The following is a 19367-nucleotide window of genomic DNA, read 5'->3' as shown; positions in this document are numbered from 1 at the left end:
AACCCCTAAACTGGATCTTAATTGATCATTATGGAATCTTTACCTAAAACAACACTCTTTGATGTAAGTGTTATAATCCAGTGTATAGGAGTGATCGTGTTTGTAAACAAATCCATTGTATTTTCTATTTTTAGAACTGATAAGACAAAGACCGGGTGGGCCGACGCCGAGCGTCCATGTTTTTTTGTAAACAGTGATGTTTTTCTAACGGCTTAAATTTTCTTAAAACACAAATAATATCAATAATTTTTGGATCAATGGAAAGTGTATAAAACAAGCAATTTATTGATTACTTTTGATTATAAATTCTAAATTAAATGGATTAATTATGAACGCTTAACTTACAGTGTTTTTTCAAAATGTTTGGAGGATCGCTACGCCGCTATTAAAATCTTATGTCATTTAAAACGGATATTCATTTTAAAAAGATATTTAAATGGGAAAATATGAAAATCCTAAGCATTCCAAAACTTTTTTAATTTTTAAAATCCATAAATGAGCGAAAAAGTTATTAAAAATTAAAAATTCAGATCCCATACACAAACGGTGTAAAAACATTTGTTTTACCCACCACCAGATAAACAGGTATTTATGCGTGACGTAATGGCGATCTCTCCTATTGTTTAAAATTAAAACCCCTAGTAAGGATATATTTTGCCTTTTTTGCCAAGAACTTCCCCCTTCAAAAAAAGTATTATATTAAATTAAACCATGAAAAATAAAAGACTGGTACAAGTATACAAACAAGTATACAAACAAGTATACAAAAAAACAATGTGTTGAAGTGTTATATTTTTTCAATCATAGACAGAACATTATTATGTTATCATTATTTCTTTTTGTACCATTAACACAGCACTGATAGAAAGCTTAACTGATACAGTAATGTTATGGTCATCTACATTTAATATGCTTGTATTCTACTGGAAGGTTGTTAGATATGGATTATTTTTATGGGAATGCGTGTACTGCATGTATGTTTTTTTCTTTGAAACAGAACAGTACTTGCATATATATGATAATATGCAGTAAAGAATTGATTGTAAAGCTGATTTTGACAAATACTGCTTAATACTAGCAGAATACTTTTTGAAAATTAGTAAAAATGAAATACTTCAATCTTGCTCGCTTTTTAACTGCTATTTGAATGAATGTCTGAAATGAATTTCCTTTATCATTTAGTAAAACCATTTATTATATTTATAGACATATTACCTATTGAAATGACACAAATGTTTCCTTAGTTAAGAAATTTGAATTTCAGAGTAATTTATGTTCCAAAGTACAGTCGAGTCCACTTAATACGAACTCGTTTGATACGAATTTTCGGCTATAACGAACAAAATCCGGATTCCCCGGCTGAGTCCTTCTATTTCTTTGTAAAATTATTTCGGTAATAGCGAACTCGCTTCATACGAATTTTCGGGAGATACGAACACATTTTGGAAGTCCCATTGAGCTAAAATGTTATAAGTTTCCATTTTTTGATATGAACTAATTTTAGAAGTCGGCGGGGTTTTTTTTTGCTACGCTTGATCTTTTAACAGTTTGAATCTCTACAGTGCTGATATTTAGTCGAAGTGATTATCACCTTTATTCGATAAATACATAATAATGAGATTAATGTATGCAGTTATTTTATTCATTACAATCGAGTCCAAGTAATAATGTATTTAGCAATTCAGCAATAATTACTTTCATTTGTACACCTCTCCATGAAAATACAATATCATTGTACGTTTTAGGGCTATACAGTGTTCTTTTAGTATCAAAAATACAACAAAAAATTACCAGTTTTTTTTTTCAAGTAAATGTTTGAAATACCATGTGTAAAGTACCTGTTGCAAAAATGCATCGACATAAAATATACACGTTACTGTATTCCTGTGTATCTATATGTGCTAGATCGATATGTGCTATAAACACTTGGTGATTCAATACATTTGTAAATTAAAATTTATTTTTCATACATTTTTAGGGGTTTAAGTATGAGTAATTTTATTGTAAACTGAACACACTCAATCAGTTAAAACTACTAATGAGCATATATTCACTACTGTATTTTATTTATCGGAAGCTATTCACCGGCGATACCGGTGATACTGCCCAACTTGCTCGTGCAAATTACCCGGTAGTCATACATTCGTTAATACGAATTTCGTTTGATACGAGCACATTTCCCAGGTCCCGAAGAGTTCGTATAAAGCGAGTTTGACTGTAGTTATAAAAGCTGAACCAGTCATTTTATGTAATGTCCGTCCCCCGTTTCCGACACTATTTATTTATGATATTTTCAGCTTAAATGTAATATAAATAAGAGTATTTATGTTTCTACTTTGTTGTTTGTAATAATTAATTGCTTTAAAGGTTCAAAGCTTCAAAAAATTAGCTATTTTTTAAAAAAAAAAATGGAAAAACAAAGAGTTAAGGCTTATATTTTCTTTATCTGTGACCTCAAACTATTAGAAAATACACATAAAAGAAGTGGTTTTGCATAAAACATTTACAGTAGGAATCTAATTTGAATGACAGTGTAATGTCCGTCCCCAACCCGACATGGCAACTTAAATCCACTTTTTTGAAAAAAATTCCCAAAAAGTTATCTATTTGGGTACTGATCCTTGTGCACAATATGTTGAAGTGTAGATAAAAGGTATTTTTCAAGGCAAAGTAAAAACTTTATTTTTTGACTTAGATGCTAACACAATTGGGCACTTTACTGTGCACCAGGCCTTATAACACGTCTGGGTATCGGTGGAGGTGTTTAAATTTGTTTATTGTAATGTTTTTACTACAATTATACCATGATTTTTTCTGCATTGCCAAAGGTTTTATAAAGATTTAAATATGTCGTGAATTTGTTTGTTGGAATCATCTAAGAGAAGACCCGCGGTTTCATACCTGACTTACACAAACCATCCAAGGTTAAGACTGCCACTACTCATCAACTACGCCTAAGCTCTGCATTATTATTCTAATAATGATAAACCGTTAAAACTAATTAAAACTTAAAAAACATAACTTTAAAATCATTCTATTTAAGTCTGATATTTGTCCGTACACTTGTTACTTGTAGACTACATGACACGCTTTATTTATATGTCATATCGATAAATATGCTTACTCTATATACTTTAACCACACTATGTATTTTAACAATACTGTTTTACTCTATATTTTTTAATACTTGCTATTTTGTCATTTCTTAATGTTTTTTCTGATCTGTTATTTTGCACTTTCTAGCCAGAAGTCTAAATTTAATGATCGTAGCAGTATAAATTACTTTACTTATTAAACAAAATAGTTATTTACGATCGCGCCGTGTGAAATTTTACAGTAAGTTTTATTGAAAATCAACCGTTTTTATATAATTTTGCTTCATTTTATGTTAATATCTTACTAAAATGCCCTAGAATTCTAGCTATATATGTTCAAACAACCCTGTATTGTTTCTTAGAACACAAGTCATGATTATGATAAAAATTTCACAATGTTGCTTATTCATACAACGTTTGTACACATTCTAAACATGTTAAGGGAAAAAAATCTTTTTCATTTCTCCATTGGTGATTTTCTTTGTACATTGCGCTACGAACGTATGTTTCACTAAAAAAAATACATATTTTCGTACGATATGGACCTCGTTTTCGCTGCACATTGTTGCAGATTCTTTAAATGACTTATTTGTAAAATCTATGAAATTATTTGATCACGGTATAACAAATTTTCTGATACACATTTAAACTCTTTCTATATGCTCCCATGTTTATTGTTATACAAACTATCAGTGACTATAATGCTAACATGTTGTATTTTTGGACCGATTTTATTCAATGCAATTTTCCATTAGTTATTTTTATCAAATCAGTGTCCATGTTCCAAATTGATACCGATTCCACATAACAAAGTTTTTCATTGTTGTTCCTATTCAAGTTAAGAGTTCACAAGTTACTAAAGAATAACATGAAGAAACAATATGATAATCATTTTATCAGTTTTAATAGGAGCATGTAAATAATCAGGAAAACAATTATGAAAAACAGTATTTTTACCTATAATAAACTTTCTCACAGTTTGGAATTAAATTGTTATGCTTATTCCAAAAATGTACTTATTTTTTTCATTTTGATATTTGAATTTTGTTATTTTTATCATTAAAAAAAATTTGGGCCATGATAAGGGTGCCTCCCCGTGGTATCGCCTTGAAGCATTATGAACTGTTGACTGCGTGGTATCTCGTCAGTTGATAGCACATATGTAACTAAACGCTCTCTTACAGCAAGATGACAACGACACAATCATCCGCTTCTTTTAGTTTCGTCATTATTGATTTTTGTAAACTTCCGTTTTATCGGCTGAAAAGTCAGTAAATTTCTCAGTAAGTATTATTCAAACAAATTTCTGTTTGCAGATAGGTATTGATATCTTGAATAAATAACAGGTAAAGTTAAACCAGTTTATAGCTTATTCACTGAGAAATCGATTACGGGACGACTAGAAAATCGCCAGGGTAAATGCTAGTCGTCCGGTGACCAGACGACTAGAACGCAGGCTAGGCATACGGTTACAGGACTACTAGACACATCCTTTTTTAGCTCGTCTTTTCGAAGAAAATGTAGAGCTATTGCACTCCCCCCGGCGTCGGCATTGCCGTTGGTTAAAGTTTTTGATAAGTCAAATATCTCTGTTACTACCAAAGCTATTGACTTGAAACTTAAAATACTGTATTTTCCCGAATTAAGGCCCCCCCTCTAATTAACGCCCCCCCACCCATTTTGGAGGGAAAAAAAGTCAACAAGAACGGGAAAAAAATCACCTACCTCATTTTTATAAGTCCATGTAATAAGTAATTTACAGTACTAAAGTCCAATGTATTAAAAATTAAACACACTTTTAAACAGTCTATGTACGGTAAGTCCAAAACATTTGTACTAAGTACGGTACGTATCCAATGATCAAACAGAAAATTAATACAAGCAGCGTGTCAAACCATTGACATTGTGTATTGCGCTATTAGCTACCCGCATGTACTAACGAAAATGTTATTGGAGTACACAGCTGTTTGGGTCATGACGTACCGTAATGTGTAGTGTCGCGAGCGTGTCAAAATACACGAGGTATCGATACCGTATTTAAATGCATAAAAGACGCACTGCATTAAATTGGGTGCCAAATAATTATGTTTTGGGGGGATTAAACAACACAGAAACACTTTACAGCTAGTTTGAACGATGTTTTTAAGTTTTGTAAAAAATTTCATTTTTAGCTCACCTGTCACAAAGTGACAAGGTGAGCTTTTGTGATCGCGCGGTGTCCGTCGTCCGTCGTCCGTCCGTGCGTGCGTCCGTGCGTGCGTGCGTCCGTCCGTAAACTTTTGCTTGTGACCACTCTAGAGGTCACATTTTTCATTGGATCTTTATGAAAGTTGGTCAGAATGTTCATCTTGATGATATCTAGGTCAAGTTCGAAACTGGGACACGTGCCTTCAAAAACTAGGTCAGTAGGTCTAAAAATAGAAAAACCTTGTGACCTCTCTAGAGGCCATATATTTCGCAAGATTCTTCATGTTAAATTGGTCAGAATGTTCATAACCACTTGTGATTGAGATATTCTAGGGTCACGGTTCGAAACTGGGTGATCACGTGCAAGAAAACACTCCTAAATTTTATAACTGATTTTTCAGTAAGGTATCTTAAACTAGTCAGTTAAAATAAAAAAACTTTGTGACCTCTCTAGAGGCCATATTTTCCAAGATCTGTATGAAAGTGGTCAGAAGTTCACTTGATGATTCTAGGTCAAGTTCGAAACTGGGTCACGTGCCTCAAAAACTAGGTCAGTAGGTCAAATATAGAAAAACCTTGTGACCTCTAAAGGCCATATTTTTCATGGGATCTGTATGAAAGTTGGTCTGAAGTGTTCATCTTGATGATATCTAGGTCAAGTTCGAAAGGGTCACGTGCCTTCAAAAACTAGGTCAGTAGGTCAAATAATAGAAAAACCTTGTGACCTCTCTAAGGCCATATTTTTCATGGGATCTGTATGAAATTGGTCTGAATGTTCATCTTGATGATATCTAGGTCAAGTTCGAAATGGGTCACGTGCCGTCAAAACTAGGTCAGTAGGTCTAAAAATAGAAAAACCTTGTGACCTCTCTAGAGGCCATATTTTTCATGGATCTTATGAAAGTTGGTCAGATGTTCATCTTGATGATATCTAGGTCAAGTTCGAAATGGATCACGTGCCTCAAAAACTAGGTCAGTAGGTCAAATAATAAAAAACCTTGTGACCTCTCTAAGGCCATATTTTCATGGGATCTGTATGAAAATTGGTCTGAATGTTCATCTTGATGATATCTAGGTCAGTCGAAACTGGGTCATGTGCGGCACAAAAACTAGGTCAGTAGGTCTAAAATAGAAAAACTTTGACCTCTCTAGAGGCCATATTTCAATGGATCTTCATGAAAATTGGTCTGAATGTTCACCTTGATGATATCTAGGTCAAGTTTCGAAACTGGGTCACGTGCCTCAAAAACTAGGTCAGTAGGTCAAATAATAAAAAACCTTGTGACCTCTCTAGAGGCCATACTTTTCATGGGATCTGTATGAAGTTGGTCTGAATGTTCATCTTGATGATATCTAAGTCAACTGGGTCAACTGCGGTCAAAAACTAGGTCAGTAGGTCTAAAATTATTAAAATCTTTTGACCTCTCTAGAGGCCATATTTTTCAATGGATCTTCATGAAAATTGATCTAAATGTTCACCTTGATGATATCTAGGTCAGTTTCGAAACTGGGTCACGTGCGGTCAAAAACTAGGCCAGTAGGTATAAAAATAGAAAAACCTTGTGACCTCTCTAGAGGCCATATTTTTCATGAGATCTTCATAAAAATTAGTGAGAATGTTCACCTTGATGATATCTAGGTAAAATTCAAAACAGGGTCACGTACCTTCGAAAACTAGGTCAATAGGTCAAATAATAGAAAAAACCTTGTGACCTCTCTAGAGACCATAATTTATTTTTCAATGGATCTTCATGAAAATTGGTCAGAATTTTTTTCTTGATAATATCTAGGTCAAGTTCAAAACTGGGTCACATGAGCTCAAAAACTAGGTCACTATGTCAAATAATGACGTCATACTCAAAACTGGGTCATGTGGGAAGAGGTGAGCGATTCAGGACCATCATGGTCCTCTTGTTTATTTTTTTACCGCAAATAAACGCCCCCTCTTTGGAAAATGTAACGCCCCCCCCCCCCCCCCCCGGGGGCGTTAATACGGGAAAATACGGTATTTACTATCAAAGTCTACACCAGGAGAAACAATCCCCATAACACTGAATTGAATTTTGACAGAATTATGCCCCTTTATAACTTAGAAATTTTGTTAAATTTTTTAATTAAGTCAAATATCTCTGTTACTATTATAACTTTTGACTTGAAACTCAAAATAGTTATTTACTATCAAAATCTACACCAGGAGACACAATTCCTATAACTCTGGTTTGAATTTTGACAGAATTATGCCCCTTTTTAAGTTAGAATTTTTAGTTAAAGTTTTTGATAAAGTCAAATATCTCTGTTACTATTAAAGCTTTTGATTTGAAACTCGAAATAGTTATTTACTATCAAAGTCTACACCAGGAGACACATTTCTCAAAACTATAATTTGAATTTTAACAGAGTTATGCCCCTTTTTAACTTGGATTTTTTTTTTTTTACTGGCAAAGCTCAAATTCAGAGTCAAGCACTGAGAAAAGTACAGTCTTATGGACAGCTCTTGTTTGATGCAGTTATAACTACACATATACTGAAATGCAATTTAAGAAAGTGTGTATAGTTATATCTGTTATAAACCTTTCAAATGTGTATTGTGTGAAGCAGGCCTGTCATTGTATTGAACAATGGCTACATCAGTCAGTATTGGGTTAAATGTTACGTAACATCCCTTTACAAGATTTTTGCATGATTTGCCCATGCTGTGCTTGGACAAATCTGAAATCAGTCAAATAATCTCTCATTGCTTTCTTCCAACTTCTAGGAGTAAGAAAAACACACGGCGATTTGAACATTTCAAAACTAGCAATGCCCGGACTCTCTCAGTGTCACCATACTGAAAGCTTTGATGATGCTTACCTGAGGTGACTCCGTTGATAATGTTTCATGGGCATTCAACTACCGCAGAAACACAGTAAGTAAACTTGTTACTTTGTGCCTGTAAACAGGACAGTTGCCAATCATCCTCGAAACGGCAGGCCTTGTGTATCTAACGTCAGATTAGACCGTCATTTTGAACTGATCTACATCAGGTGTTGTTTCCAAAGCGCTCCCGCTACAGTGAGGCAGTAACGTATTAGCAGGGACATCGTTCTGAGGCATCTTCGTCATTGTGTACAGTCTATCAGTTCAAGACGAGCTTATGTTGGTAATGTTCTTGTATGACGTCATCGCGTTACTTGTTTGAACTGGGCACTGCTTCATCTCTGTTGGCAAAGACATCAGTGGGATAGAATTCTTTTCAGATGAATCAAGGTTTAACCTGAATCATGAAGGGAGGATGAGCATATGTAGAAGGAGCAGGGAGCGATTTGTTGACACCTTTGTTGTAGAGAGGAACAGGTTTGGCAGAGGCAGCGTTATGTTTTGGGCGGGATCATGGGAAACAGGAAAACTGATCTGGTCAATGTTAATGGCAATCTTAATGCAGTTGAGTACATTAACCAGGTGTTAAGACCAGTAGCTGTTCCATTCGTTAATCAGCATGCCCCCGTCACATTGATGCAAGACAGTCCTGCCTTGGCCTGCCATTTTTCCTGACCTCAACCCAATCAAGCATACATAGGGTCAGTTCTTGGTCGTAGAGTTAGGTCAAGACATGTCAGCAATTTGCAGGAGCTACAAAATGCTCTGCAGATCAAATGGAACAACATTCCTGACACATCATCATACAATGTATGTCAATTACGGTATATGAGACTCCGTATTGTACAGGCTATCCCACAAATTTGACCCTTGACACATGTAATCAAATTCTGTGCATCTATAGAAATCGCTATTTTAAAAAAGATTACTTTGGTTTGTAAGCAATAATTATTGAATTTATAAGCTAAACAGTGGTACCAAACATCATATAATTTCTATTATGAATTATCAATATGAGACAAATTAAGAAAAACCTCTATGTACACTTTCTTTTGCGTTTGAGAAAATAATTAAATGGGTAGTGCCTGTTTGAAGTTTGAATTTTTAGTTCCACTGCCTATAATTTGTAGGTTTTAATCCAGTGATCCTGAGTTGTAAAACGTCTGATATAACACAATGATATAAATTATCACACCTTCAGCAGTTGAGCTGATTACTTTACGCCTGACACAAAATTGAACAACTTAGTATAATTTTGAAAGTCCTTAATCCTTCTGTTCCACACAGGTAATGGAGTAACATCTAGTTCAATTAATAACATGACTTTCTCCAAGGTTTAAACTTTAAAATCCTCAGTCAGTTGTGCTGTACATTCATTGCTGAATATAATTCTTCTCTACCATCATTTCTGTATTTTAGAGATGGGTACAGTGTACTGAAAATCGATATTGGTATTCACTATTTAGTCAATAAATTTTCTGTGAACGCCCCTTCAGATGATAAATGGTATTGCTCAGTTGAATGTTGGACCAGTCCTTTTAGAAATTTAGCAGGGTAAGGATTAATACTGGTCTGTAGGTACAGTGACATTTGTGCTGGAAATGGTTTCAAATCAGTAAATGGGGAATCCTTCAGTCTAATATTGCCCTTAAACTGCAAAGAATGATACTTGTTTGTGGTTGGTGATTGCTATTGATTTCTGAGGCAGTAAGGTCAAAAGTTCTTGGCCGAATAAATTTGGGTTTTATGTTTTTGTTTGTCAGGAATTTTGGAATAAGATACTTTTTCCAGTACAATTACACAGCAGTTCTTTGTAATAAAGTTGAAATTAGAGACAAAAACAGCACATCAAAACTGTTTAGTAGACATACAAAATTTGTTCTGATGAAATTAAGGTACTTTCAGAAGTCTTCTGTACATACCTGTGGTCTATGTCATTGGAGGCCGACTTCTGTGATTCTTTTTAAATGTCATTTAACAAAGGCATCATTTATATCCATCATTTCATGTGGGATAGAGCCCTATCCGAGATCTTACAAAAATGGATTTATTTTAATTTTGTGGTAAACTTTAATGATTGCTGTAGGGTTTTGGTTTACCCTTGGGCACATTATATTTTTGTTGGTTAAAATTTTTTATTATGCAGGTATGTAGTGTGCATTTTCAGGTTTTTTTCCATATATAATGGGAATCATAAGGTGTTTCCGGTATCCTGACCTACCATAAATTTTTGGCCCGACCCTAAATGGCCTTGGAGAATATCTTTTTCAACTTTTTAACAAAAAGTTGCAAAAGTGCACTTTTTATGCTTTAAACATGGTCAGTGATGTTAGAAATCAACTTACTGGTGCTCTGTAGGCATAACCCCCTTATTTGTATTCATTTTTTGAGACAAAAATAATTTCCGAAAAGTCGCATGTAATAAAAATAAATCAAAAAAAAAAAAAAAAAAAAATTCTGACCTACCTACCCTAATTTTTTTGAGCATGTTACCGGTGTTCCATAAATGACCCCAGGCATTCCAAGACTGAGATTTATATAAAAAAAAGAACAGTGATTGCTGGTCAAAAATGTAGATGCTTGGCCTAAAATATTTACTCACAAAAAAGTTTATAAAATCAGAATTTGAAGTTTTCATGTGCATTTCCTGAGTTAAGTAAGCTTAAATTCAAACTAGATCAGTGCCAAACTTCTTACTGACTATAAAGTGGAATTGGTCCTAACTTTTACACTAAATTGAAATTTTTTGAAGAACTTCTGGCCTGTGTAGTTTGACAGCCTGCAAATTTAAGTTGGAATCTTTGTGTTGTGGGCATAAATTATTTCTAATTTATCTCTTAGCCTAACAGTTGTGAGAACAAACAAACATGAAACGGATTTTAAAAAGTTGTTTATTCAAATAATAGTTGTAATCATGAAACTGTTGTGTTTACTTCCCACAGGAAGGGATAAGTTCATTCACCCTGTGTCAGCTTGTAAACACTTGTAAACAAAGTATTTATGTTAAGAGAATTCATGACTTTTTTTTTATTTGTATGTAAGACCTGAAAACTTGTGGTAAATAATCTGTAGTGTTTATGTGGTTTCAGCTATGTTCATTTATTTGGTGAAGACACTCAGACAGTGTTGAGACTTGTTGATGACTGAACTGACTCTTTTGCTCATTTGTCTGTGGGGAAGTTGTTTACACCTCTTAATTTTGTAAGGGGGAATTGTTTAGTACTTCCTTGTTGTCAAGTTGTCTACTTGATTGATTCTAGTATTGGGAAGTTATTTACTTCTCTGATTTCAATGTTGGAAAGTTGTTTCTTGTTTGAGATTTTTTTTTATTTTATTGCTTCCCATGTTGGGAATTTATTTACTCCCTATGATTCCATTATTTGGACTTTGTTTACCCCTGTGTTTCCAGTGTTGAGAAATTAATTACTCCTATGATTCTTTTATCAGGAAGTTGTTTACTCATATGATTCTTTATCAGGCAGTTGTTTATTCATATGATTCTTTATCAGGAAGTTGTTTACTCCTATGATTCTTTTATCAGGAAGTTGTTTACTCCTATGTTTCTTTTATCAGGAAGTTGTTTACTCCTATGGTTCTTTTATCAGGAAGTTGTTTACTCCTATGACTCTTTATCAGGAAGTTGTTTACTCCTATGATTCTTTTATCAGGAAGTTGTTTACTCCTATGGTTCTTTTATCAGGAAGTTGTTTACTCCTTAGAGTCCTATGGTTCTTTTATCAGGAAGTTGTTTACTCCTATGATTCTTTATCAGGAAGTTGTTTACTCCTATGATTCTTTTATCAGGAAGTTGTTTACTCCTATGATTCTTTTATCAGGAAGTTGTTTACTCCTATGGTTCTTTTATCAGGAAGTTGTTTACTCCTATGGTTCTTTTATCAGGAAGTTGTTTTCTTCTATGATTCTTTTATCAGGAAGTTGTTTACTCCTATGATTCTTTATCAGGAAGTTGTTTACTCCTATGATTCTTTTATCAGGAAGTTGTTTACTCCTATGATTCTTTATCAGGAAGTTGTTTACTCCTATGATTCTTTTATCAGGAAGTTGTTTACTCCTATGATTCTTTTTATCAGGAAGTTGTTTACTCCTATGATTCTATCAGGAAGTTGTTTACTCCTATGATTCTTTTTATCAGGAAGTTGTTTACTCCAATGATTCTTTTATCAGGAAGTTGTTTACTCCTATGATTCTTTTTATCAGGAAGTTGTTTACTCCTATGATTCTTTATCAGGAAGTTGTTTACTCCTATGATTCTTTTATCAGGAAGTTGTTTACTCCTATGATTCTTTTATCAGGAAGTTGTTTAATCCTATGCTTTCTGTATTTGGAGGTTGTTTTCTCCCCATATTTCAGTGCTTGGACGTTGTTTATTCTCAGATTCTTATGTGGAGAAGTTAAACTCCACTGTTGATTGTGTGGGGAAGTCATTTACTCTGCTAATTCCCATATTGGGAGGGTGGTTGCTACTCTAATTGTTGTGTAGGGAAATTATTTACTCCACTGATTTCAGTGTTAGGAATTTGATAACTCCATGGCATCCAGTATTAGGAAGTTGTTTACTACTTTGGTTCTTGTGAGGAGAAGTTGTTGAGTTACATGCAGAGGTAACTTATGACTAGGGGCTAGGTTTAAGGTCACTGTTACTAAATTGGTAATATAATTTCTGTTTAATAACCCTAGAAAGGAATGAGGTATTGCGATGAAACTTGGAATGTAGGAAGCTAAGCAGGATAGAAAGGTTAGGATCGCAGGATCAGTAAGGTCAAGGACACTGTTACTTAAAATGAAAAAAAAACCAAAAAAAACAACAGTTTCCCAGTCATTAACTTCAGTTTTAATTGACATACTGTCACCAGATAGCAAGTTTATAAACAGACAAACCTAGTTTGCATTTGGGTTAGCAGCCACTGGGTTCAAGGTCACTGTTGCTAAAAATAGAAAAAATGATTTTTGCTCAATGAATCTAGTAAAGAATGAGATATTGAGATACCAGAAGGTAGCTTACAAGGAGTCAAAAGTTTTAAGGTGATGGTTAAATGTTTTTTTTATAGTTCTGCATAAAGAAAAAATATTGAAGGGACATTGAAAATAGGGGAAGGAACAAAATGATAAAAATATGTGCAAAAGTTATAATGGCTTTGTATTAAATCCAGTTCATTTTACTGAATAAAATTATTGCTATTTTCTATGCATTTATTTAGTTAATGAACTCACATGGCTGTAAAACTGAACATTGTGAAATTCTCTAAGTACTGATTAAGTTGAAACAAAATCGTTGCTATTTTATCAACATAATAATTAGGTGCAGTGTAATGGGTACTCCTATTCTACTGGTAAAAAGAATTACTAGAGTGTGACATAGGATCGGATATTGTTTACATTCAATCAACTCGGATCGATTTATTTATTTTTCTGTTTACTTTTCTGCGTCTTTTTTAATCAAGAAATCAATGCATCAGCATCAATTGACAGGGAATGGCAGGTCTCTAAGTAAAAAAAAACAACAGCAAAAACTGTCAACAAGGAAATAGACCATGTGTTAGAAAATGAATTAAGTTATATTTCCTTGGATATATACAAAATTAATGTAGTTGTGATACTTTTATATTCAAAAACACGGCTGTGAAATAATTTTGTTTTGTGGGTATAACATTTTGTTCATTCTACTAAATTGTTTATACTGTTGAAACATGATTTTGTGGATTTCAATTTTTTAACCATTATCCTGCTAAATTTCTTTAATGAACTTGTCCATCTTTCAATTTGGACAATATCATTAGCTGTTAAAAGGGGTACTTACCAAAAGGGTACTGATTGAATCACGAACAGTGCAGATCTTGATCAGACTGTACAGGTCCGATGTGCAGTCTGATCATGGTCTACACTGGTCGCAAAGGCAGAATCAATCGTGTTCAGCATGTTAAGGGTTGAGATAACATAAAATTTAATAAAATTTTATCTGTTTTGTGATTTTATTTTGTGCAATGAAGCAACCAGCCTGCTGGCGGCAAGTGATTCTGCCTTTGCGACCAGTGCAGACCAAGATCTGCAGCCCGCACATCCGTGCAGTCTGATCATGGTCTACACTGTTCGCCATTCAGTCACTATCTTTTTTGGTAAGCACCCCTTTTAACAGTTAATGGTACTGTCCAAATTGCAAGATGGACAAGTTCATTATAGAAATTTAGCAGGGTAAGGGTTAAAAAGTAACAGAGAAGACTAATGCTCAAAAGCAGATACTGACATAGTTTTACAGTGGAACTTCTGTATAGCAGGGCCACCACATGTAGGAAGACTGGAAAGTGTTTGATGGTTATTCATTATTAGGAAATATTGATACAGACCGAAAGACAATATCAGCCTTGCTTCTACTTTTCAGATAAATTGTTCATTTAGATCATACTGTATTCACTTAGACCTTGATGTTAACATGCACAGTAGGTGATGTGATCTCTATAGATCAAAAATACATTCTCATTACACCTGCATCTTAATTTAGTTGTTTTTGTTTTTATTTTTGTTAAGTCATGTCATGCATTAGATATTGTTTGAAACTAGAGACTGATACAATTAGTTCAGTTTTCCACAAGTTTTTTAACTCAGCGTTTGAGGTTTAATTAGGTTCTCAAGTTTCTTGTTTATTTTCAGAGAAGTTGTCAGTTCTTTTAGCGGGGATTTGCGGTAAACAGCAAAAATGCCGCCAAGTTCAGGAGAATTATGGGGACATCATTTGATGCCGTTACAAATTCATGTGGATTGTCTAATGCCGACTGGAATTCTTTTACCGCTAAGATGTAATCGTGATGCTACAATGGAGAGAATCAAAAGTGACTTATGGGCGGAGGCAAAGCGTTGGCCCTTGTTCAGTAAACTGTTGGACCCTTCATCCTATATTTTTGTTGGCATTACACAAGACGCTGAGCGGGAGGAGTTTTATGATGAAACAAGACGGTTGTGTGATTTAAGATTGTTTCAACCTATCCTGAAAGTGGTGGAGCCCAAGGGTAACAGAGAAGAAAAGATGCAAAATTATACAATAGGTAAGTGGTTAATGAATTAGATACTATTTACATGACTTATTATGTCTCCCCCATACATGTCTTGTCTGGCTTTCACAGGTCAAACTGCTGGCTGGATTTCGATGAAACGTCACAGGAGTGATAAATATCAAGCCTAGTTGTGCATATTGCTGGCATGTTCCTCTTTGCTATACAAAATGGCTACCAGAGCTAAAAATAGAAAATCTTGTCTGGCTTTCACAGGTCAACCTGCTGGCGGGATATCGGCAAAACTTCACAGGAGTGACCAGTACCAAGCCTAGTTGTGCATATTGGTGGCACGTTCTGCTTTGCTGCACAAAATGGCCGCTTCATTTCACAAGATGGCCACAATAGCTAAAAATAGAAAAATCTTGTCTGGCTTTCACAGGTCAAACTGCTGGCTGGATTTCTATGAAACATTACAGGAGTGATCAGTACCAAGCCTAGTTGTGCATATCGCTGGGACGTTCTGCTTCACTGCCAGAATGGCCACCAGATATAAAAAAAAAGAAGAAAAATCTTGTCCGGCTTTCACAGGTCAAACTGCTGGACAGATTTCGACGAAACATCACGTCAGGAGAAATCAGTACCAAGCCTTATTATGTATATCGTCGACACGTTCCGCTTGGCTGCACAAAATGGCCGCCAGAGCTAAAGGTATACATAGGGGGGAAACATACGTTTTTGTGACAAAAACACCTAGTTTCTGTTAATTTGTGGCTAGTCTTAATTGTATTGTGTATAGATACATTTTCCCCATAACAGTCCATGGCACTTTATAACATTCTGGGACAGGGTTGTACCCATTTTTCCGAAAGTGGAATGATATTTGTGACTTTCTTGACATTTTCAAGAATGGAATATTTGAATCATGTATAGAATGAATACATAATATTTGACCATAATACAGATACAAGATAACTGCTTTAATATCACGTTGTTGAATTGCAGGAATGACTGTGGGTATTCCAGTAAATGAATTTAATGAAATGAAAGAACTAGAGGTCATGACCTTTCGCCGGAATATTCTCAAAGTGTGTAAGGAAGCTGTTGAAGATCGTAAACGTAACGGCAAACATAGTCTAGCACTATATACATACCCGCCAGACGTAGAATCTTCCGCAAAACTTCCATCTCATTTAGAGCAGAAACTCCAACAAACAAGTAAGTCTTTTGTTAAAACATTTCCAGATTGCGGTAAGGTTCAGTAGTAAGTAGAATAGACTAAGGCTGTAAGACTCATGTTTACATTGTGTCATGTGACATCGGAGATGATTTTACTGGACGCTGTCTGTTGGATGTGTGTGTTGTTCTGCAGTGTCCATTATGTTAACTGCCATTTATAAAACATTTGATTCTTAAAAAAAAGTCACTTTCAGCTGTTTGCAGGACTGGAATAATCAAAACTATACATTTTATGAACAGTCAGGGGTGTAACTGTTTTAAGTTATGTAACCTATTTCAGTTACTTTTTCAAGCATTTTATAACCCGTATTAGTTATAAAATATAGTTAACTCAGGTAAGTTATTCAAAAAAAGTATTTTTGCTGTTCTCACAAAGTTACCTTTAAAGTGAAATTAGTAGCAAATTGTGGTTAATCAAATTCTCTTTTAGTCTGAGCATGACCTGATAAGCATGATGGAATATTAAGAGTTTTATAGCTTTAAAACTTTTGTGTAAAACTTTATCAGCCTTGCGTAAAATTTTTTACTGCATAGCTGGAAAGATAAAAGGTCAAGGATTCAGGAAATAATTGCATTAGTCTCATTCAAAATGAGGAATTGGCATAGGAGGGCTTTGTAATATTTTATGGTAACTGAAACAAGTTATGAAAGTTTAAGCAATAACTCAAATGGGTTATAAACTGCGATAACTTGAAACAGTTACACCCCTGACTGATGAACTGTGACTATCAGATATAAGCCATGATTTTAATAATTATTTTGTTAAGTATGAAGAACATTAGGCATTATGTGGATGCCATACTTCAGTTGAATATGACTTTATGGTGGCTTCAGCAAATTACAGTTTTTTGCTTAACCCTTAGCCTGCTGCAGGCGAATTTAACAGCCTTTGCAAACAGCTTGGAACCAGATCAGACGCCGATTAAATCGGCGTCTGATCAGGTTCCAAGCTGTTTGCTACTCTGACAATATTTCTTCCAATTTTGGAGCAAATTGAATGAACTTTACAATTTTAGCAGACGACATTTCCAGCAGACGACAATTTATCTAGCACGCTAAAGGTTAATTGTTTGAAGAATATTCAGAGTTATTCTGCTCACCTGGGCTTCCCAGTCATCACTGGAGTCACCTTGGTTAAAGTTTTCTTTGCAAGTTCATATCTCTGTAATCATGTCTTATGTTGAATTGAAACTTTACACAAGGCTTCCTAGTAACCAAACACACTGAAATAACAAAGTTAGATAACTCTTGGCTGAATTTTATTCAAAGTCTGGCCCATTTTCAATTCAAAAATATTTTTAAAGTTCTGTGTAATATTTTCTTGAAGTTTTGCATGCAACTAACTATCAAGCTGTACATATATTATGGATAGCTCTTGTTAAAAGTGTAAATATATATTTTTCCAGGAATCTGTGAAAGAGATTATTACATTAATTAATAATAAAATATATCATGGATTTTGCAGATAAACATATATATGTATGTATTTGGGTTGTGCAGCAAGACAAAAGTCGCAATAAATACACTGTTAAACTACCTCATACTGCTAAACCAAATGACGTTATTGCCGAGACTATACGACGGCGTAGTAGGAATATGGGAAGGAACAAGGAAGAAATAGAACGATGTATAGAGGGGTTTTCGCATACCTATGTCCTTAAAGTATGTGGCTGTGATCAGTTCCTGTTTGAGGGTTATCCCATTAGTCAGTACAGGGTAAGTAGAGTTATTTACCTTCTAGATTTCTTAAATTAGTCGTCTTAAGTACAACTGATTAATCAAAGAAAATGAAATGGCGGTAACTTAAGAGAGTTTCATAGAGTCACAAGATTGAAAAATAACTATAAATGACTAAGAACTGTTGCTCATTTTACCAGAATTGTGCCAGTCTGTCAGAAATGTACCAGTCTGTCAGAAATGTGTCAGTCTATCAAAACTGTGCCAGTCTACCAAATCTGTTGCTCAGTCTACCAGAATTGTGCCAGTCTATCAAAAGTGTGCCTGTCTATCTGAACTATGGCAGTCTACCAAAACTGTTACTCATTCTACCAGAACAGTGACAGTCTATGAAAACTTTGTCAGTCTACAAAATATGTTGCTCAGTCTACCAGAATTGTGCCAGTCTATCAAAACTGTGCCAGTCTACCAGTTCTGTTGCTCAGTCTATCAAAAGTGTGCCTGTCAACTAGAACTATGCCAGTCTATGAGAACTGTGCCTTTTATTTCAGTTTATACGTGATTGCATTGCTGGAGGCGTTATTCCACAGTTAATGCTCTTGAAAAAAGAAAATGTCCATGATGCTCTAAGAGATACTCCATTTCATGTGCCATCATATGTTCAAAGAGGTAAGAGATGTCTTAGTTAAGATTTCATTGCGTTAACTGTGGCTTTATATGTGAGCTTGCATGTTTAAAGAGATATTTGATTATGCTAATATTTCATATATCAAGTTTGGGTAGAGAGGCGATTGTTGTGTGACTTTATCTAAAGAGAGGTCATAGAATTTTATGTAAACACATTGTATTTTTAAGGTTTTCAATGTGTGAAGTTTTGTATTCCATTGAAAATAAGCAGTTATTTTACAGGCCAGTTTGTACAAAGAGGTTTTGTTTGTGGGTTTGTGCAAAAAGATGTTTTATATTGTTAATATATTGTTTTCAAAGAGAATATTATTTGTCAGTGTGTTAAAGAGAGGTTTTACATGTCAGTGTGTTCATAAAAGAGGTGTGATATGTCTTGTGTTCAAAGAGAGGTTTTATGTCATTGTGTTTGATATTTGTTCAAAGACAGATTTTATTTGTCACTGTGTTCAAAGAACTAAACTTCACTGTGTCTAAAGGGACGATTTAAGCTTACCTGAACTTTGTTCAGGGTGAGCTATTAGTATAGGTGGCCGACGTCTTTCGTCCATCATCCATTGTCCTCGTCTGCCATCCATCGTGCATCAATATTTTTACTTAAACATCTTCTTCTGTGAAACTACTG

The 19367-nt window shown here is 34.5% G+C and overlaps 1 protein-coding gene across 4 annotated transcripts in view; it reads left to right on the top strand.

Moving 5' to 3' along the window:
* Positions 1-19367, top strand: part of LOC123527802 (phosphatidylinositol 4,5-bisphosphate 3-kinase catalytic subunit alpha isoform-like) — a 45332-nt gene that overhangs the window by 5092 nt on the left and 20873 nt on the right. For 2 of the 4 annotated variants that reach the window (XM_045307479.2, XM_045307481.2), the window contains exons 2-5: positions 14805-15196; positions 16148-16360; positions 17847-18097; positions 18610-18727. In XM_045307479.2, the coding sequence (XP_045163414.2) occupies positions 14851-15196; positions 16148-16360; positions 17847-18097; positions 18610-18727 (928 nt within the window). In that variant the 5' untranslated portion in view covers positions 14805-14850. Of the gene's footprint in view, positions 1-8037; positions 8188-13650; positions 13801-14804; positions 15197-16147; positions 16361-17846; positions 18098-18609; positions 18728-19367 lie in introns of those variants that run through there. The other 2 variants (XM_045307482.2, XM_045307480.2) reach the window with 2 other exon arrangements.

This window comes from Mercenaria mercenaria, chromosome 14, assembly GCF_021730395.1.
Source record: "Mercenaria mercenaria strain notata chromosome 14, MADL_Memer_1, whole genome shotgun sequence".
NCBI lineage: Eukaryota > Metazoa > Mollusca > Bivalvia > Venerida > Veneridae > Mercenaria > Mercenaria mercenaria.
Note: the sequence above shows the minus strand (reverse complement) of the source record. Positions and strands in the feature narration are given on the sequence as shown.